The sequence below is a fragment of the Takifugu rubripes genome, chromosome 11 (genome assembly GCF_901000725.2).
Source record: "Takifugu rubripes chromosome 11, fTakRub1.2, whole genome shotgun sequence".
In the NCBI taxonomy this organism is placed as follows: domain Eukaryota; kingdom Metazoa; phylum Chordata; class Actinopteri; order Tetraodontiformes; family Tetraodontidae; genus Takifugu; species Takifugu rubripes.
Genome location: NC_042295.1, coordinates 5,725,639 through 5,748,291, shown reverse-complemented (window position 1 = coordinate 5,748,291; position 22,653 = coordinate 5,725,639). Strand labels below are relative to the sequence as shown.

General features: G+C 43.1%; 1 protein-coding gene across 3 annotated transcripts in view; it reads right to left on the bottom strand.

The window, feature by feature from the left end:
• Positions 1-14,658: 14,658 nt before the first annotated feature.
• The window catches only part of LOC101064058 (sodium channel subunit beta-2), a 69,934-nt gene continuing 61,939 nt past the window's right edge, over positions 14,659-22,653 (bottom strand). For 2 of the 3 annotated variants that reach the window (XM_029843732.1, XM_011616850.2), the window contains exons 4-5: positions 16,321-16,450; positions 14,659-15,231 (exon numbers count right to left, since the gene is read on the bottom strand). In XM_029843732.1, coding sequence (XP_029699592.1) covers positions 15,138-15,231; positions 16,321-16,450 — 224 coding nt within the window. In that variant the 3' untranslated portion in view covers positions 14,659-15,137. The remainder of the gene's footprint in view (positions 15,232-16,320; positions 16,451-22,653) is intronic. The other variant, XM_029843733.1, reaches the window with a different exon arrangement.

Genomic DNA, 22,653 nt, shown 5'->3' with positions numbered 1-22,653 from the left:
CACACGCTCACAACATTCCCGGGTCTGAGTGATACCTTTCACACGCATGACGACTTTCTTTTTATTTCGTGTTTGGTACGCGTAACTCTTGGGACCCGCCGCTGCAAACTCTTGAATGCTGTCACCATCCAATTCATCCGTCAGGTCACCTAAATAGTTACCCAGCTCTAGAGGTTTCTCACCCTCTTTGACCAGATAGATTAAACTATCTGTGTCGATGTAAAACACTCTGTCTTGTAGTTTTTCCAGATAACTGTACAGCTTCAGTCGTGCGTGTGCTGTGGTGAATGCTGCAATAAAAACATTACTCTGTTTACCTGGGGGTTGAACGTACCTGTCGGTGTATTTCCACCTGATGAGAGCTCTGTTGCTGTGGAGAACGGAAAAGTATTCGACTTTGTATTTACCTGAAAACATGTAACTAAAGAATTCTTTAGGATCTGAGACAATGGTGGTTTTAAACAAATTATCTCTCTGTGCAAACTTTCCCCACAAACTGTTGAGACACAATTTAGCAACCTGTCTTTTCACAGGATTGGTCTCGATTTTGCCAGCATCTAAAAGAATGCCCTGATGCTCCTGATAGTCCCTGATGTATTTTTCCCTGCTCTCTCGGTCCGTCGCCTCAGCGGGGTAACCCGAGGCTTCCTGCTTTCCTTTCAAAAAGGTGTGTATGTAGTCGGTAAACACAGTGTCGCTGCTCTTGTCAAAGTGCCAGACTTCTGTAATTTTACCCACCCTGTACCCCACCTCCAGAGCTTTGATGAATTCAACGGTGACCCAGACCCCCGTCAGAGCTCTGCCCTCATCGTCGTGTTCGCAGGGGCCACCCTCATTGTTAGTTTCGGCACAGGTGCGACACAGTGTAAAGAGTAATTTACCTCCCTCACTTTTGTGCGGTAACACGGGGAATAAAAGACCTCGAGGAGGATACACAGTGGCTCTGATGAAGCCGTAGTAGCTGCGTGGGTCCTCGAAATCTTTGTAGATGATCACGGGGTGACCAAAGGGGTAAGAGCAAGTACTGTTGACAAACGGGTACAGTGAGGTGACATCAACATAGTGGATGGTTTCATCGGGCGCTGCCGTGTGTCGCAGTTTTAAAGCGCTCGTTCTACCTCCGAAAAGTGCTTTTCGGGGGTTGAGAGGCTCAGGAGCGTTAAAGCAACGGAGAAATTCTTTAACCTCCGTGCATGTTGTTTTCATCTGGTTCCACGTGTGTTCTCTCATGACTACAACACGAACCCCATGTGTGGTCTGTAGCTCACTCACCCTCTTCTCACTTTTGTAGTGCAGTTCACCAAAGGTGACGCCTCTCATATCGCACTGTACTGTGGGATCAAAGCAACTGGGACAGCCGTGGTAAAAACATCCATGAAATTCCCAGACATGTTTTACACCGTCAATCTCAGCATATCCGTCTACGAAAAATGCACCAATCTGTTTTTCACCCATGTTTAGAGCATGCTGTATAAAGATTTTTTCTTTGTGCATCAACCATTCTAACCATTGAACCGATGCGCTAGAGAATCTTTTGCTCTGATTCAAATAGTTGTGAGGGCAGGGGATAGCCAGAGTGTTAGGAGTCAGATAATTGGTGCGAAACACCTTCATACAGGCTCCGGCTATGGTGATAGAACCAAAAGGGTCTACCCCCGTCTCACCTAGGAACTGATCTCTAAATTTAAGACTGCCCTGGGTGAGAATGTCAACATCATTTTTACAGTACAGCGAGGCCTCCTTTTTGAAGTCAAAGGTACCTCGGCTGACCTCGTTGTACCACGGGTCAAATTCTTCCCGTTCGCGCACCGTCATGCGATCTACGTCGTAGTCGGACGGAACGGGATAGGGCCCCACGTAATTGAGGTGAATTTCTGAGCTAAATTTGTGTGGGAAATACCCCTTGGTCTTGTCAGTGAATCCTAAGGCTTTGGGCATAGCGCTGAGACGCATGGGGAGAAATGACAGGGAATCTATGAATTTGAGACCATAATGGGATTCCTCAAAACTGAGGATTTTACTCCCGTTCATCAGAATCTGTTGTGGCGTCACATCCAGTTCCAACATACCTTTTAACACCAGATAACTGTCAAACCCCTTGGCATTATGGGCTATAAAGATGTTCTGTTTGTATCGTGGCTTCCTGAAATGCAAAATAAACATTTTAGCACAGTCAAGACCATAAAACGCCTTCTCTTCACCTTTGGATGTTTTTGTATGCACTAAAAAAGGAACATGCTCTCCATTTTGACCCACAAATGTTTCAAAATCATAAAAAAACAAATCAGGATGTGAGATGTCTGGTTGGAGGGTAGGAATGTAACAACTATGATCGACTTTAGAGTCGCTCTGCAGTTTTTCACCACAGATTTTACATTTTTTCACCGCACAGCGATGCTTTGCATCGTCTAACGACAAATTGACACTGTAGTATAGTTCGCATCGTGCGCATTTTTTGATTTGGTCGCAGAGGCTGGACTTTCTGCTTGAACCGACCAATTTGTGTCTGGTGAAACAAGAGGGTGAGCGACACGTTCTGTTACAGTCAGAGCAAACCACTGTGTTGAACCCTTCTGTGGGGCAGGCAGGATCGTTGCACACTGCGCAGTAACCTTTACAAAAGTGGGTATAGGGGTGCTTAAAAGTCTTGTAACAATAATTACAGTCTGACGACCCCAGGAAGGCTTTGAGATTTTTTATCCCATAATAGTGATTTTGTAGTAAAAAGAGAAACAACTGATTGGAACGATCAGAGAATTTTGTCTCATAATGTGAGAGGGGTTTACTGTGGCATGTTCTGTAAAACACAACAATTTTACGCCCCAGAATATTTTCAAATTTACCAATGTCACTGAAAGTGACGGGGGTCTCATCATTTAAACCAGCCTGATGCTGCAACTTCCTCGCAATATCAAGGCATTCTCTTTCAGTAAGTTTCGGGTAGATAACGTGAGCTAGACTGATGGCGAAGCAAAGCTGGTTGTCTCTGTTGTCTACGATAAATAAGTGACGTCTTTTTTTGTCAATGATTTCACAGTCTAGAGTTTTCTCCATCTTACGTTTGGCACCTCCTCCTGGGTTCTGCACCACGTGAAGGATGAATTCTATATTCTCATCCGATGAAATGATACCGTTTGACTGCACAATCCGATCTAGCATTCCATTAAAAGCCGGTAGAATATTTTCACCTTGTTCATCCACAGCAACTGTAACATGATTGTGTACGTTTTCACCCACCACCTCCAACTGTATTAAATCATTGCGACTACTATGTCGTCTGGCAACATCCGCCAATTCGCTGATAACCCCTGTTACATCTCGATAGAATGTTGCAATGTCAGGCACATTTCCCCGAGTGGGAATGTTAAAGGAGCGTCTTGTTCTCCATGTGTTAAAATCATTAAAAAACCTCTCACCCCGCTCAGGAGAGAGATCGGATGGATTTTCTCCTAGCCCTCCTCCCCCTTGCTGAGGAGAAAGTTTAGGAGGGGCCATGTGTGTAAGGGCTGAGGGTCTGCTCTCTGACCCCCCTATTTCACCAATTTCAGTTACACAGCAATTTGTCCCCTGCACGGGGAGTGGGGTTTCAGAACACAGCAATGCTTTTACTGCTTTTTCAGTTTCTTGGTTGTCTTCGGATACCAATCTTTCAGCCCTGGCTAACAGATCTGAAAAATGTATCATAAAAAGTTATATTTCAGCAATCTATGAACAACTGAGCTGTTCATAAAAAACAAAACAAAACAAAAAAAAAAACTGTATGTAAAATACCAATGTCTGTTTGCGTGAGGGTTATTCCTTCAAACTCATCGGCGCTGACTTTAAAGATACAGAAAATTACACTTAAAAATCTAGAATAAAAATAGAACAACTTTCAGGTTAAAAAGATCACGGATTGCTTACCAGGATAAATTGGCATATGGTGAACCTCTACTGTAACTTCTAAAACACAGTTATTCGTAAATAGTAGTTAATCATTAATAGTTCATTCATTAATAGTTTTCTAAAACTATTTAGAAAACTACAGAGAAAAAGTTTGGGAAGAATTTGAGGCTTACCGGTAGTCATCTTTGCAGCCATCTTTGTTTGTTACACGCGCTCGCAGACGGTGAAGCTTCCGATGAAGTTCTGGAGGACTGAACTAATGACTGTGAGATGATCATGTATATATTTGCTTTACAATGCTTGGCGAGAAGGAAAAAAAAATAAAAAAAGTTGATTGGCGCCGAAAAGTCTGATATTGACGATTGCCCCGGTGGACCAACTGGTGGTGATGTAGCTCCCATGGGGATACCTCCCTACACGGGAACTCTACCAAACAACAGGTTCAGGCGATATAACTCATGTTAAGAATGTTTTTCTCCAGGAGGGCCTCCAGGTCTCCAGGGGATTTAAGCTTCTTCAGTTACACACCTCGGACACCGGAAGACAACGTAGGCCCCTAAATTTCTTACTTGAGGCCACCAACTCTTTTCTCTTTTCTTCTGAACCACAGTGTTAGGGTTCTAACAGTCTAACTTTCTCCAATAGTTTTCTCTTCTCTAGTTTTCACAAATGTTTCACAAAATGTTTGTTCTGTGGAAGGTTTCTGTTCTGTGTTGTTTCTTTCTTCACAGCCTTCTTCAGTCACACACACCATTCTCGGTTTGATCAGTTTCAACACACCCCAGTCATTGGAAGACATCGTAGCCGACAACATAGGCCCCTCACTGGAAGATTCTTCCCGCTGATAGAAAATCAACTCCCCCGTCTTGTAACGGAACACATACCCAAAACTCCCTGTTTGACTATAAGGCTCCAAAGACCATTCTTGCTGCAAAGGCTCAGAAGGTGACGCCTGAGAACGCTGTACAAACACCGTGGATTTGTCAACTACTTTTCCACACAATTCTCTTATAACGGTCACAGCCGTCTCACCAATCACGGATGTAGAACTACTCATGTTGTCCACAGATGGCTATGCCAGGACTATGGCAAAACTGTTTTGTAACTGTTTTGTAACTGCTGCCATTCCTTTTTAAAAAAAGGTGGGAGGAAGAATGGCGGGAGGCGGGAAAGGGAGGTGGGGGGGGGGGGAACAGATGTGGGCGGGTTCAGGGAAAGGTCAACCTGTCACTTTGACAAGAAGTGGTCCATTTCTTCTCTGTCTCTGTTCCACAGTTAAAAGTTCACCAAGCACAGAGCAGGGGAGCGGTCAATCACCAAAATCTTATTAAAATTAATACTGAAGCACAAGTTGGAGAAACTATTATCACAATTAAGTGTGGACTGTTAAATATTAGATCTCTTGTGTAAATCCCTGTTAGTGCACGACCTGATAGCGGATCATCACATTGATTTATTTTGTCTTACTGAGACCTGGCTTCAGGAGGAGGAGTATGTGAGCTTAAATGAATCTACTCCTCCTACCCATCTTAATTATCATATTCCACGTGTTACTGGTCGAGGAGCGGGAGTGGCAGCAATCTATCACTCCAAGTTATTAATTAATCCCAGACCAAAACATGGCTTCAGTTCATTTGAAAGCCTGACTCTTGGCATCACTCATCTGAACTGGAAGGCAGAAAAGCCACTTCTGTTTGTAGTTGTATATCGGCCCCCTGCTGGGCCACATTCAGAGTTCCTGTCTGAGTTCTCTGATTTCTTATCTGACTTGGTCCTTAGAACGGACAAAGTCATTATCATTGGAGACTTTAATATCCATATGGACATTATAAATGACAGCTTTAGAAATAGAAACTACTGTAACTCTTTATTATCAGGGTGTCCAAACAACTCTTTAAGAAGCCTCCAGTTGATCCAAAATGCTGCAGCCAGAGTTCTGACAGGTATTGACAAAAGAGATCACATTACTCCTGTACTGGCGTCGCTTCATTGGCTGCCCGTTAAATTTAGAATAATTTTTAAAACCCTTCTTTTGACCTACAAGGTCCTCAGAGGCCTAGCTCCACCCTACCTGGAGGAGCTAGTGATACCTTATCAGCCCAATAGACCGCTCCGCTGTCAGAATGCTGGTCTACTTGTGGTTCCCAGAGTTTCTAGGAGTAGAATGGGGGGCCGAACATTTAGCTACCAGGCCCCCCTGCTATGGAACCAGCTCCCTGTCCAGGTACGGGAGGCTGACTCCATCGCTACTTTTAAGGTCAGACTCAAAACCTACCTCTTTGAAAAAGCTTATTGTTACTAATTCAGTAGTTCCAGTTACTATCATAGACAGACAAATTATCATACTTAGGGGGTCGTCTAATCGTTAGGTCACATCTTAGTTATGCTGTTATAGGCCAAGGCTGCCGGGGTCCGGGACAGGCCTCTGTCACTCCACTGGGTCATGGTTTCCTCTCCTCTCCTCTCCTCTCCTCATCAAGCAGACTAGTTATGCTGATTCTTGTGTAGTTCTTCTGCTTCTCCCCCCCCCCCCCCTCTATTTATTTACAGGTATCGCCGCCCTCGGAGCTGCATAATGACCTCCGGCCCCGCTGAAGTGATTGTATATCATATTTTTTGTGTGTGTTTCTGTGCTCTGTGCCTCTCCTCTCCTCTCCTCTCCTCTCCTCTCCTCTCCTCTCCTCTCCTCTCCCCCTCCTTCTCCTTCTCTCCCTCTCCTCTCCTCTTTCCCCTCCTCCTCCTTCTCCTCTCCTCTACCTCCCCTTCACTCTACTTCTCCTCTCCTTTACCCCTCTCCTCTCCTCTCCTACCTATCCTATCCTCTACCTGTCCTCCCCCTTCTCCTCTCTCTTTACCCAGCCGGCCATCAGCAGGAGGGTCCCCCTACATGAGCCTGGTCCTGCTCAAGGTTTCTTCCTGTTAAAGGGGAGTTTTTCCTTGCCACTGTTGCTTGTCTGGGGTCAGGCCCTGGGATTCTGGAAAGTGCCTTGAAACAATTTTGATTGTATAAGACACTATATAAATAAAGATTGATTTAATTTGATCATATCGTTCATTAAGCAAGTCCCATGCTGCGTGATATGAGTCTTCTGAATCAGTCAAAAAATATCCTTCTAAAGCCTCTTTAGCAGCTCCTCCTACATATTTCTGAAGGAAGAAGATTTTTTCTGCTGTTGGAATATTTTTCCTCTCAATCAGTGTATGGAAGGATGACTTCTAGTGGTTAAACTTGAGTGGATCACCGCTAAAGATGATAGGTTCTGGGATAGGTAGCCTATTTGCTGATATGGCCTCAGCCAAAACTTTAACAAGCTCTCCTGAATTATCTTGAACAACATGTCTTGGAGCTGAATCACTTTGTGTGTGTTGATACACAGGATTCATCTGATTGGTTGCTTGCATATCTGTAGATAGTTCTGTGTTGTGTAGCATCTCACCTTCATCATAAACTTGAAGCTTTGCTCTGGCTGAGTTCAGTCTTTTCAGCTCCTCCAAACGCTCAAGTTCTCTTTTTAAGTCTTTGACTGACCTTTTTCTTGCTGCACTTTCTTCTTCTTGTTGCTTTAAAAGTGCAGCTTCTTTTCTCTCTCTTTCTATTTTGCGTTCAGTTTCTTCCTTTTCTGCTTGTAGACGGCGAGATACTGCAGCTGCTTCTTGGTCTGCAGCTATCAGGTTGTCCTCGGCCTCAAGTCTTTGTAGTTTCTCTTGGTGACCCTCTTGTTCAGCCATAATCTTCAGTATATTTTTTGTGTGTGTTTCTGTGCTCTGTGCCTCTCCTCTCCCTCTCCTCTCCTCTCCTCTCCCCCTCCTTCTCCTTTTCCTCTCCCTCTCCTCTTCTTTCCTCTCCTCTTTCCCCTCCTCCTCCTTCTCCTCTCCTCTACCTCCCCTTCACTCTACTTCTCCTCTCCTTTACCCCTCTCCTCTCCTCTCCTCTCCTATCCTACCTATCCTATCCTCTACCTGTCCTCCCCCTTCTCCTCTCTCTTTACCCAGCCGGCCATCAGCAGGAGGGTCCCCCTACATGAGCCTGGTCCTGCTCAAGGTTTCTTCCTGTTAAAGGGGAGTTTTTCCTTGCCACTGTTGCTTGTCTGGGGTCAGGCCCTGGGATTCTGGAAAGCGCCTTGAAACAATTTTGATTGTATAAGACGCTATATAAATAAAGATTGATTGATTGATTGATTCAGTACAGCTTGTGTGGCTGGATATTCTGCTGCAGCTTCTTGTCTTTTGGCTGAGGATACATTAGAGACAACAGAATTAGCTTTAGAATACTTAGAGGCTGAATGTGCTTGAGACAGACGACGCAAATACAGAACCAGCATCAGGCCAAATAATCTTCTCCGCTGTTCCTTGCATTTGAAATTGAGCATTCTGAACCACAATCCCTGTGACAGATACACACTTATCCATCTTGCAGCGCATTTCATGTTCTGGGCTGTCAAACCTCCGATATTCATCATAAACAATATTCAGCTCTGACAACTCCCTTTGAACAGTGCTGATATGCTCTTCTAGAACGTTGCTGGGGTCCTCTTTTATTACAGACCTTTTAGCAACCTTGCTGAGAGCTTTCCAGCAGTCATAAATGCTGTCAAAGCGTAGAAGGAGCCCTTTAGTCTTTTCCTTGTGAAATTCTTTTCTCTTTTCTGTTAATGTGCGGTCTCTTTCACTTCTCTGGGGCTCTTCAAACTGGACTACTTGTGCATCATCATGCTCATCTATCTGCTCTGGTTCTGCCATTTGAAAGCTACTTCAGAGTGACAGTTTTTACTTCTGACAAATGAATTACTAAGAAATTAACTATATGTCATTGGCTCTTCTGACATAAGCAGTTTAGCCCTAAACATGTTCTTGAGGCACTCAGGTCAATAAACTTAAAGATAATTTTGCTTCTAATTAACCCTTAAAGCGAGCATTAAAAGACTCAAAATATTACCATTGATTACAGAAACTAAATGTCTTCACAGTAAAACTTAAGTGGACTTGCTTAGGAAATATTGAACTTCAAACAAAATATATCACTCAAAATTATCAGCTTATTTTTTCAGCTCATTTAAATGCTCATGAATTATTTCAAACCTTTCAAAATGTACAGATTACCCCTTTAACGAATGAGGTGCTCAAATAAGACATCAAACGTAAACGACATTAGTTGCTCATTAAACTTATGACCACTGTTACTAAGCTTCACAGTCCCTTGTGGTTTTCCAGACTTGTGTCCCTTTTCAGAGCATTTTAACTTGTGTGTCTGACTTATGTGTCTGACGGACGTTCATGGAAAACCGTTGAACATATGTCTTCTTGTTAAACAGCGGCTTATCTGCTTTTCCTTCGTGACGAGCCGTCTGCGCCTCCTTGCTGGGCACTAGCAGGTCCGTCGAAGCAGACGCCATCACCACCGTCGAACTGTTTAGCACAACCCACAATTAAACAGGTTTCACATATACAACACGTACAAACGCAACATAAGAAAAATAGAACTCAGAACAACTCGCTGGCTGCACCCCTGAGGGAATGAGTCCACCATGAGCAAAGAAAAACGTCTTAAAATAATGTCTTCTGCAACTTCCTCTTCTTGCAGTGTTACCTCAAATAAAAGTTTGTGAAGTGGAGTACCACATTAAAGGTCCGTCACTAAACAAAGAACAGAAAACCACTTCCCCCTGTATGATGTGTTAAATAAAGGAATTAAATATTCATAAAAATAAACAATGTCAAATAAAATATTCCACACACATAAAATGACAACATAAATGATATTTATGGCAGTTAAATTCCTTTTAGCGCAGCTCGATCTAGTGAATGTGTCATGAAACCACAGGCACTACGTAGTTTCTATGCTATGTGCCTTATAACACGGTGCGCCCTGTGTATGAAAATAGTTCTAAAATAGGCCGTTAATTGAAGGTGTGCCCTATAATACGGTGCGCCTTATGGTTGTGAAAATACGGTACCTGACACGCCTCTGTCAATCATTCATCTTTTTCTCCTCTCCTCTCCTCCTTACCTGGTGATGATGTCATGAATACATTTTCTCATATAGTTTTTCTGCTTCTCTTCTCCTCTCTCTGTATTCAGCTACAGATATTGCGGCCTTCATAGCTGTATGCTGACCTACTGACCTCCAGCCCCATTGACCCACTCAACTCCTATACCAGCAGCTTTTATAATTTATGTACTTGCACGATCTATGCCTATTCTCTCTTCTACATGTCCCCCTCTTGACCTCCCTCTATACCCAGCTGGCTATCAGCAGGAGGGTCCCCCTCTATGAGCATGATCCTGCTCAAGGTTTTGTCCTGTTAAAAGGGAGTTTTTCCTTGCCACTGTTGCTTGTTGGGGGTCAGGACCTAGGATTCTGTAAAGCGCCTGGAGACAATTTTGATTGTAACAGACTATTTAAAGATTGATTGATGAAAACAATTTCATCACTCCCCCCCCCCATACACACTTGCAGACACACACCTCTCTCTCTTTCTCCTTTCCTCTTTTCCCTTCTAGTATAGCTCATGCTGGGAAGTGGGAGGTGGACTGGGATGCAGTGGTCAGTGCCTTGCCTACGTTGTTGATTGACAGCATTGCGAGAGACTCTGAGTATATCCATCACTGACCCAAGCTTAACTCCTCGCCTTTGTGGAAAGCCAAATATTTCATACCTAACCATAATTTAGAACTCTCCTCTTACCTTTTAGTAGGATTTTTTCCTAGGGGCAACCAGTGTATCAATCATTGTATTGTCAAACTTCAAGTAGTCACAACAATTAAGATAAAAACCACACAAAGCGTTTCATTTCATCATATGTTTCTTTTAATTCAAGATTTCAGATGCATAGTCATGAAGGGCTAATAAGCATCAATTACAGATAAACAGGTTGAAATTCAATAACAATTTCTTTCAAGTGCATGAGTTTTGTCTCTCAGTGTAATTTCTGTAATACCAATGGATCAAATGTCTAGGTATGATTTTGTTGTTCTACTCTTTACCTGAAAACATTTTCAGGTACTCAATATAAAACCTTAAAACTTTAAAAGTCACAAATGTGGTGACATAAAAAGGAATTTTCTGTTTGTGCTCGAAATCCAATAAATGATAATGCCTTTCTTTTTTGGATTCTTTGAGAAACTTGAGGCAGTGTGATGTAAGCAATTACTTCTGAGAGATCACATATCTCACATTGTTCCTCTTATTAAATTTGTGTTTAGTTTTAAATAGCGTTTTTTTTTTTTTCAGTTTTCAATTTATGTTTTCTTTATTGGTGGAATGTAAAATGCAGAGAACAAACATTTTTGCCTGGCAGTGCATGTTTCACCTGCTAGAAATACCAATGCAATACATGTATTTAAAAAATATTTGTGACACTAGAGTTGGGTCAAATCCTGCAAAGATGTAATAAAGCATGTTTAGCCATGCCTAAATTTCAGACCACTCCAATATTGTGGTAATAACAGCAGACATGAGACTCTTGGATTGGCAGTGTGAGTTTCAGTCACTCTGGCAGTAAGAGCAGTACTTACTCCTAACACTTTGATGTTTGTGAATACAGACATGCCTTGTAAGTACTTGGTGGTCCACATGCATGTATGTGCACAAGAAATGATAGTTTTTTTGTAACATATCAAGTAAAATTTTAATTAGTTGCAATTAAATACTATAAGCATCTCATTTGAGTGTAATGTGCTGATAAATCTGCAGTCACATATTCATTTGTGGAATTGCTTCACTACAGACAAGCATCCTCACATTCAGCAGTCATGAGATAGGTGTCTTTAAGACTTAATAGATTATTAAAGAATATTTCAGAAGTTGTCATCTAAATGACAACTATATATATATAAAGATTTATCAGATATCTAAAAAAAGAAGTGTTTTGGAAAAACATACCACTACATTGATAAACCAGCATACTGACAAAGAAACTCATTGAATAATTTGCTCTTTGACACTTGAAAAAAAAATTGCAGGATAACCCTCACCTTCCCTTTCCTTAATGTTACGTGCATACTTTCTTTTTTCATATTACTGAAATATGAAACCAAACATTCAAGTCTTTTGTTCTTCAGTTAATGTAAATGTAGACTGTATACAAATCTCTCCATCACACTGTCTGTACCTCAAAATGGTGACAAGGCGGTGATCCTGTTAATTAATCTTTATTTACACTTTTTTTTCTCCTTGGCTATCATTTATGTTTTTGATCATCAAAAAAAGTCTTTTAACTTTGAGCATGGCAATGTTTAAAATTGTTGTCTGATTTCCTGTGCAGAACTGTTTTAGGAAACACTCTAAATATTCAGCTAGATGCATATTTAGTGGGTTGTTTGCTGTCTGAAATAACATCTTAACTGCTGTAAATAATTGACCAAAATGAGGTCTTGAATGAAAATGAAAAAACAAAAAATTCTAAATCATTACAACAGATTTTTGCTGTTAATTACTTCCTATTTCAGTATGATACAGCTATTTTCTGTCTGTTTGTTTTTCAGTGTGGCTGGCTGTGTGTCGTGAGAGAACCAATATCAAAGATGTTTTTTAACCATAATTAATAAACACTATAAAAGTGCATTGGCCTACTATAATATAAACATGTAAGAGTGGACAAATCTGATTAATGTCACATTTTATATTCATATATCAGGCAGAATTATGAACATCTATAACAATGAAGCTTTTAAGAGTATTTCATAACTCTCTTAACTATTAAGATCCTAATATGCTAATATGCTTAGCATTATAACATTGTTTGGACATTTGTTGTTGTTGTTGTTTTGTCCTGTCTGTCTCAATACCCCTACGTCCCCTAACCACCTTCATGTGTGTCCGATTGTCCCCACTTCCCTTTTCCTTCCCAGTGTTGTCTTTTGTGAAAGCATCCAGCATCACCCCTCATGTCTTCTTTGTGTTGGATTATAATGGTTTGGTTTACTTTCCTGATTCTCTTTGTCTACTGGGTTGGATTTGTTTGCCTGTTTGGGCTGCTTGCTGGTAGGAACTTTGTAAACTTTTCAAATTGTCTGTCTTGCTCTCTGCATTGAAGTCAGGACTAACTGCTTGAAGTTTAGGGTTTTCTGCAGCAACAGAGAGAACAACACTAGATCCGGCACCCGTATCTCATCTACAGCAAAATTTTAAAACCTTTGCACAACTGGAACCTGCCAGATTGGCTTTAGGAGATGAAAAACTACATTATAGGACCAGTATGTAATTTATTTAAAGTAATCATAAAAGGCCCTGATATGTCAACGGACATTAAGAAACATGTTAATTTCAAACACGTAAGTCAGTAGTTAATGTTCAGGATTGGATTTTGGCATCTTGGTGGAATTCATTACTTGTCCCAGTTTACAGGCAACAGAGTAAGTTGGGTAACTGATGGGAAGATTTCCTACTCTTCATCTCTAAGTGGCAATATGCATCTTTTCTGAGGGTTAATACATTCCAGAGTATTTTGATTTTGATTACCGTATTTTCACGACTATAAGGCGCACCTAAAAGCCTAGAATTTTCTAAAAAAATCGACGGTGCACCTTTTAACCTGGTGCGCCTTTTGTATGGATTACGGTAATATTGGTTAATCGCGGCTACCATAGTCAGTAGGCGTGGCCGAAGTAACAGCAGTAAGAGTGATTAATAGGAATTCAGTCCCAAACCATTTCTGTCTGTAAAGACCCCAAAATGGCTCCTTGCAAGAGACACGCTTACGACGCAGAGTTCAAACTGAAGGCTATCAGTCACACAGTTGAACACGGAAATAGAGCAGCGGCAAGAGAATTTAATGTGAACGAATCAATGGTGTGGAAGTGGAGGAAGCAACAAGACAACCTGCGCCAGGTAAAGAAGACTCAACGGAGCTTCCGAGGAAACAAAGCAAGAAGTGGATTAACAAAGGAACTCCAGCCGCTAGATATTGGTGTCAACGGGGTATTCAAAGCTAGACTGCGAACTGCGTGGGAGCGGTGGATGACGGAAGGCGTTCACCAAGACGGGAAGACAGCGCCGAGCGACATACGTCACTATCTGCCAGTGGATCGTAAATGCCTGGGCTGATATATCAGTCTCAACCGTGGTCCGAGCTTTCAGGAAGGCAGGGATTGTCACTGAAATGCCAGACAACACCAGCGACACTGACCCTGATGACGACTTTGACGAGACGAAGCCGGCCATGTTGGACGCCGTATTCGCACAACTGTTCAATTCGGACACCGAAGAAGAAGAATTCGAGGGATTCCTGGATGAGGAATGAACTGATAAACTGAGCTTTACGTGTTTCTTTTGTGTGTTTACAACTTAACAAGGCTGCAATGTTGTACTGCCTGTTATAACTCGCTGTTATTAAACGAACTGTGTTACGCGAAAACACTACGTCACTCGGGAAAAATAATAAAACAGCTGTTTATTCATTTTGGGAGTGAACGGAGTTGTGAGAACGCCGGTTTGTATTCTATTAATAAAGTTTGACCAACTTATCTGATTGTTTTATTGACATTCCTTTTAGCGCAGCTCGATCTAGAGAATGCGTCATGAATCCCAGGCACTACGCAGTTTCTATGCTATGCGCCTTATAGCACGGTGCGCCCTGTGTATGAAAATGGTTCTAAAATAGGTCGTTAATTGAAGGTGCGCCCTATACTACGATGCACCTTATGGTTGTGAAAATACGGTACACTACCAACTTTGGTCACAAAGTTACATAGTGCTCCTTTAAGATTTTTTTTTAAAATTTTGTTGCTGCTGTTAGGGTTAGGTTTTTTTTTTGGGGGGGGGGGGGGGGGGGGGGGGGGGGTGTTTTTTTTTTTTTCTTTGCTTATTAAAGAAATGTCTCAGTTCAAATTTAAATGTGCACATAACGTTAAAATTAGCAGTAGCAGTAAAAATTATTTACGTTATTCTGTACAAACAAATTATTTTAAAATGTTTCATATTTTGCTCATTTAAAGTTTACAGAAAGTAAAGATGGGAGCACATGTAAAAATATAGTGTTCAGTTCCGTTAGCAAGGAGAGTTATGGAATTTTCTATAAGAGGTAAAGAAACTAAATTCGGGTAGGTGAGAAAGTGATTCAGAGCTGCACATGTATTTGTATTTCAGCATTTCAAGCATGATTTAAAGGTTGTATCAGCAATTCTGCTCTGTTACCCTTTATAAAATACATAGTTCTGTTAAAGTAATTAGTCACTACATGGATAAAACAGTCCAAACATAAGAGCATGCTTTCACTGCATGTACACATATACAATTACAATGGGCTGGTTACTTATGCCTTTGGCGTATCTTTGTTGTCAGCTTTGGCTCCTGAAAGTCCATTTTCTGTGTTGTCATTCCCTGAGGTGCTAACCAGACACTCTTTACTGGAGGGGGCAGAAAAGAAATGTGCATAGGAATAAGGATGTGATCTGAGATGGTCTAATTCCCACCATACAAAATGACATCAGTCAAATGTCAAATATGAAATATAGCCATTTAGAAGTAAGAAATTATAACTATAACTTCAATTTCACCCAGACTACTTTTCAATAGTTGTCTTCCTGACAATAGTTGTCTTGACAGATGTTTGTGAGTAGAATTCATACATACATACATATACAGTATATACTGTATATATACACACACATATATATATATACACATACACACACAGCACACACACGTATATATTCTATTATTTAAAACACAAACATTAAAACACATAAGCATATGATTGGTTCTCTGCAAGATGGAGTGATCATTTCTGCAGGCAAATACACCATTTTGACAGTTTCTGTGACTTTGAAATGATCTGTTTATCACTGTTATTTGACTCTGTGTATCCAAAGACGGAGAGACCACATTGGCAACATGGGCATGTGCCAATGGGCCCAGAGCCAATGGGGTGCCCCTGGCCTGGACTCCTGTGGAAGCTGATGGGTACTGGCAGGCCAAGCACATGGAAGCAAATACTCAGGTGTGGGACACCTTTGGGCAGGGCATATACTATGTCTCAGCAAAATCCTGTCAAAACATCCAACGCCTCAGCATGGGTAAAGCAGTTTACTAACACCGTTTACAGTGGAATTGAGATGCTCCTCAGTGGGAAGGCACTAGGGGTGGATGAGATTTGCCATGGCTACCTCAAATCTCTGGATGTTGTGTTGCTCTCTTGGCTGCAGGCTTCTGATGTGGCATTTGGGGACAGTGCCTCTGGACTGGCAGACCCGCTTGGTTGTCCCTTTATTAAAAAAGGGGGACTGGAGAGAGTGTTTCAACTAGCATTGATGTGGTCAAACTCTATGCACAAGGGGATGGTGGGCACGTACACACAGTCTATGTGAAGGGCACAAGTTTGTGCCCCCTTCACAAAGACTGGTGATCATGATAAACCATATATGTCTGCCTCAGTAATGTTTGTGCTGGTGAGTGCGAGCATACAGGTGTGTGGGTGCATCTGCTTGCTTACTTACTTCTTCTCATTACCCTTCCGTAGAAAATGAAGGACCACCGCCTTGATCACCATGACAATGATAACCAAACCAATGACTCCCCCAAGCACTGACACAATGAAGACTGTCAAAGTGTTATCGTCTTCCTTCACTGAAATCAGGTGGACAATAGTTAACAATGAGAACAAAACCAAAGAAGAGGAGCTGTGCTAATACAATTAAAAATGTTTTAGTTTTAACTAACTGAAGCAGTTAGAGAGGGTTAGATTGACTTTATATTATAAGGCCCAGCTGTTAATTGCAGATGTCAAACAGGTATATTTTATCTAATTAAAAACAAGCAACACAGTCTGACAAAAATTCACAATGCTTTCACAAAGTTTAATCTATTTGTCCGTATCACAAACATTCCAAAGGGAGTAAATGATTTATGAATTATTCACGACGTTATCGCCAGGATTCTCAGCAACAAACAAAAAAAACAAATAATGATCTTTCAAGACAAAATGAAATGAAATTAGTTGCACAATCATTGCGACCTCTGATTATGTTGATGAAGGATTCTAGGCCTTCACTTCAAAATGTTGCTTGTTCTTCTTTTTCTAAAATTAAAACAACAAAAAAATCTTCATGTTAAATACCATCCATCCATCCTCTACCACTTATCTGGGGTCGGGTCGCGGGGGCAGCAGCCTAAGAAGAGAAGCCCAGACTTCCCTCTCCCCAGCTATTTCTTCCAGCTCATCCGGAGGGATTCCCAGGCGTTCCCAGACCAGTCGAGAGACGTAGTCTCTCCAACGTGTCCTGGGTCTTCCCGGGGGTCTCCTACCAGAGGGACATGCCCTGAACACCTCACCAGGGAGGCGTCCAGGGGGCATCCTAACTAGATGCCCAAGCCACCTCATCTGGCTCCTCTCAACGCGGAGGAGCAGCGGCTTACTCCGAGCTCCTCCCGGATGGCAGAGCTTCTCACCCTATCTCTAAGGGAGAGCCCAGCCACCCTATGGAGGAAGCTCATTTCGGCCGCTTGTACCCGTGATCTTGTTCTTTCGGTCATTACCCAAAGCTGATGACCATAGGTGAGGGTAGGAACGAAGATCGACCGGTAAATCAAGAGCTTCGCCTTTCGGCTCAGCTCTCTCTTCACCACTACGGATGTCACGGGCCGATGATGCCAACAGGGCCACATCATCTGCAAAAAGCAGAGACCCGATCCTGAGGTCACTAAACCGGACCCCCGCAACATCATGACTGCACCTAGAAATTCTCTCCATAAAAATTCTGAACAGAATCAGTTACAAAGGGCAGCCCTGGCGGAGACCAACCCTCACCGGAAACGAGTTCGACTTACTGCCAGCAATGTGGACCAAACTTTGACACCGATCATACAGGGAGTGGACGGCCCGTATCAGTGGGCCCGACACCCCATACTCTCGGAGGACCCCCCGAGGGACATGGTCAAATGCCTTCTCCAAGTCCACAAAACACATGTGGACTGGTTGGGCAAACTCCCATGCACCCTCGAAGACCGTGCTGAGGGTGTAGAGCTGGTCCACTGTTCCATGCCCAGGACGAAAACCACATTGCTCCTCCTGAATCCGAGGTTCCACTATCTGGCAGACCCTCCTCTCCAGTACCCCTGAATAGACTTTACCAGAGAGGCTGTGGAGTGTGATCCCCCTATAGTTGGAACACACCCTCCGGTCCCCCTTCTTAAAAAGAGGGACTACCACCCCAGTCTGCCAATCCAGCGGCACCGCCCCCGATGTGGCAATATTGCAGAGTCGAGTCAACCACGACATCCCTACAACATCCAGAGCCTTAAGGAATGTTAAATACTCTTTGCTCTAAAAGGTGCAAACAACAATTTTAGTCATTTCTAAGTTATTAAAAAAGCTTTTAAATACTGGTGGGTTGTGTGCTGTTTAATAATCACTTTGACATGTGGGGTAACGAAAGGGGGACTGCTGATCATATACCACTGCTCACAAAAATTAAAGGAACACTTTTTTTATTGGGCCTGGCATGAATTGAATTAAACCTGTCTGATAATTTTCTGGTTGGTTAAGCAGCTGAGGGCCTCGTTAATCAATTTCAGCTGTATTGGTGTTCATGGAATTAACAACTGGTGCACTTCAGTGGCAACAATTAGAAAACCCTCAAAACAGGACTGGTTTTACATGTGGAGGTCATTTCAAGTTTCTCCCTCTTGATCTTTTTTGGCTGGTTTTCCACTTGTTCTGATTTTGGCTTGCGTAATTATCTCTACTGGCAGTATGAGGCGATTCCTTAACCCTACAGAAGTTGCACAGGTTGTCCAACTTCTCCAGGATGGCACATCCACACGTGCTGCAGCAAGAAGGTTTAATGTGTCTCCCAGCACAATCTCCAGAACATGGAGGAGATTTCAGGAGACTGGTGGTTATTCTCGGAGAGCTGGACAGGGCCGTAGAAGGTCCTCAACCCCTCAGCAGGACCGATACCTGCTCCTTTGTGCAAGGCGGAACAGGCTGAGCACTGCTCGTGCCCTACAGAATGACCTCCAGAGGGCCACTGGTGTGAATGTCTCTACCCAAACAATCAGGAACAGACTTCATGAAAGTGGCCTGAGGGCCCGACGTCCTGTAGTGGGCCCTGTGCTCAATGCCCAGCACCGTGGAGCTCGACTGGCATTTGCTCAAGAACACCAGAATTGGCAAGTCCGCCACTGGCGCCCTGTACTTTTCACAGACGAGAGCAGGTTCACCCTGAGCACCTGTGATAGACGTGAAAGAGTCTGGAGAAGACAAGGAGAACGTTATGCTGCCTGCAACGTCATTCAACATGACAGGTTTGGTGGTGGGTCAGTGATGGTCTGGGGAGGCATATCCATGGAGGGACGCACAGACCTCTATTGCCTAGGAAATGGTGCTCTGACTGCCATAAGGTATCGAGATGAAATCCTTGAACCCATTGTCAGACCCTACGCTGGTGCAGTAGGTCCTGGTTTCCTCCTAATGCACGACAATGCCCGGCCTCACATGGCAAGAGTATGCAGGCAGTATCTGGAGGATGAAGGAATTGAAAAAATTGAATGGCCTTCACGATCCCATGACTTAAACCCAATAGAACATCTCTGGGACATTATGTTTCGGTCCATTAGGCGCCACCAGGTTGCTCCTCAGACTGTACAACAGCTTAGGGATGCCCTCACACAGATCTGGGAGGAAATGCCACAAGACACCATCCGTCGTCTCATTAGGAGCATGCCGCGACGTTGTCAAGCATGCATACAAGCTCGTGGGGGCCACACAGGATACTGAAAAGCATTTTGAGTTGCAGAAATTAAGTTTTGGAAAAAATGGACTAGCCTGCCACATCTTCATTTCACTCTGATTTTATGGTGTCTACACGATTGAGCCCTCTGTAGGCTGAAAACTTTTATTTCCATTAAAAGACATGGCATCCTTTTGTTCCTAAGACACTGCCCTGTTGTTATTTGTATAGATATCCAACTTCATATTGAGATCTGATGTATCTAATGTGTTTCTTTAAAGTTGTTGTGACTCCTACTCTGGCCCCACCTCCTCCTGGGCAATCAGCTCAACCACCACCACCTGGGCCCTCTCCTGCAGCTGCACCCAATCCGCCCAAACGACTCTGCACCCATAAAAGGCCCCTATGCACTCAGGCCAGTGCTTGATCTTACTGATGTTTTTGGCAACACGTCCCGTGGACCCAGCATCTCTCCAGGCTCCCCAGCGACTCCCTGCGTCTCCCTGCGTCTTCCAGAGACTCCTCTGCAACCTTCCTAGCCCCTCTTCCTCTGACCTCTTCCTCTTCCCCTTCCTCGAACGGATTTCTCCTATCCTCTGGACACTTGGACTCCCCCACTGACTCTCGCCCCTGGATCTCGAACTTGGTTCGTCTGCCGCATCACGCACCTATAGTTTGTCTCGGCCTCTCTCATTTTGTTTCTTCCCTCCTGGTTTTTTTGCTTCATTAAACCTTCAGAGTTTACTTTTTTAATTCCCATGTCTGTCTGCCTTCTTTGGGGTTCCGCCACACTTGACCGCCAGTCCTCTCGAGCGTAACAAAAGTGCTCCTTTAATTTTTGTGAGCAGTATAGTATAAATATTATTGAATTGATTTCTTGGGAATTTGATATGAAGGAGGGCGCTGAATGGGGCACAGAAAAAAATGTATCATAATTTTAAAAAAATATATTATAATGCTACATTAAACCATTACCTTTTTAAAATTACATTACTCAGAGTAATCCTTAAATATGATGAACCTTTATAGTAGCCTACAGAATATCAGTTTGAGTGGAGAGCAGTGAACTATATGTGAATAAACATAGCTATGCTTTCAGCATAGACTACTTTCCTTCTGTTGTACTAGTCTTATCTGTGACACCATTTTTGGTGTTTGCTAATACATTTGAATTTCGCTATTATATGTATTTAATAATTGTCAAATATATTATTATTATATGATCATTATCAAATGATTGGATCCAAGTCTATTAGATCACATGGGGGCACCACCCTTCTGAAAAGGGAAAAGATAGCTGATTTGTTAAATTAGTCTCATAAAATACACTAAGTTGTCAATTTAGAATTGTGATTGATATTTAATTAAGAAATTAGACTTCTTGAGTTTGGCACAATGCGTTGTTGTGCAAAATTAAAAGGACAGAAGGTATATTTAACAGACATTTATTAACAAGAATAAAAGTAACCATACAATCTATCAATTTACAGTGTTCTATACAATTGTGCATTTGTATAAAAAGGTGAAGCCTTAAGTCTTCAGGCCAGGAACAAAGATCAAACAAAGGTTCATCAAATGGCAGTGCTAGAGGGAGAGACATTCACTCTGGCATGTTGCTATTTTAGCTGTTAATCCTGGTGATCAGTCTTTGCTGTGTGGTCCTGGTGATACTGCTGGAGGAAAACTGATCACACCTTTGATGTAGCTTGTTAGTAGCCCAGTGCTAGATAGCTGGATGGCTCCTATTGCTGAAATTAGCCGACATATCTTGTTTGATGGCTACATACACTATGGATACATTGCTAATTACTCTGCAGGCTCTTGTGTTGCTGTGGTGAGAAAGGGCAGTGCAACTGCTTTTGTTAGCAAGATGCCTTAGACAGCTCCAGCTCCAAAGCTGGGGGTCCTTGGGAGTGGTGAGGAGTGGAGGAGGTAATAGGTGTAGGAGATATGAAATTACCAATGCTGAGCAGAGCCTTTATATCACCTGGTGACCTTAAAGTCACATGTCACTGTCACCCAGTGGATCAGGCTTTCACACCTGAAGGATTGTGGAAAACTTTGGGTTCTGGTGCTTCTCTTTATCATTAAGACAAAAAAAATAACAATTATACCCCACAACACACCAGGTGAGGAAGGCCCTGAAGATGAACAGGGCCAGGAAATCGACGGTCCGGATGGCATCAGCTCCAGGCTCCTGAAGTCCTGCGCAGACCAGCTGTGTGGAATTTTCAGTCAGACGTTCAACCTGAGCCTGAAGGTGGGGAGTGCCACAGCTATGGAAGCCGTCCTGCATCGTCCCAGTGCCAAAGACACCACACTCCAAGGAGCTTAACAGTTACAGGCCAGTAGCTCTGACAACTCATCTGATGAAGACGCTGGAGAGACTCATCCTCGTCTATCTGCGCCCGCTGGTGAGCTCCTTCATGGACCAGGCAAACGGCAGTTGCCTACCAGCCCAACATTGGGGTGGATGATGCCGTCATCTACCTCTGTCACACCTCCCTCCCTCACCTGAAGAAGGCTGGAAGCACTGTGAGGATCATGTTTTTTGATTTCTCCAGTGCATTCAACACCATCCAGCGCAGGCTGCTGGAGGACAAGCTGCAGGTTGGATCACCACCTCAAGGGTGCAAGGGTGGATCACCACCTCACAACATGGATTTTGGACTACCTCACACAAAGACCATAGTTTGTGAGGGTGAAGGGCTCTGAGTCACATCAGCTTCTCTGCAGCACCAGTGTCCCGCAGGGAACAGTTCTGGCTCCTTTCCTGTTCACCCTCTACACTGCAGATTTTTCATACAGTTCATCATCATACCACCTCCAGAAGTTCTCTGACGATTCCACTACTGTCGGCCTCATCACTGATGGGGACGATGGGGAGTACAGAGGACTTATTCAGGACTTTGTGGACTGGAGCCTGCGGAATAACCTCCTTATCAATGCCAGTAAAACCAAGGAGCTGTTGGTGGATTTCCGCAGGCGTAAAAACCCACTGCCTTCACCAGTGAACATCCTGGGAACGGACATCGATGTTGTGATGCCATATAAGTACATCGGTGTTCACCTTAAAAAGTAACCCTTGTCAAGAAGGGC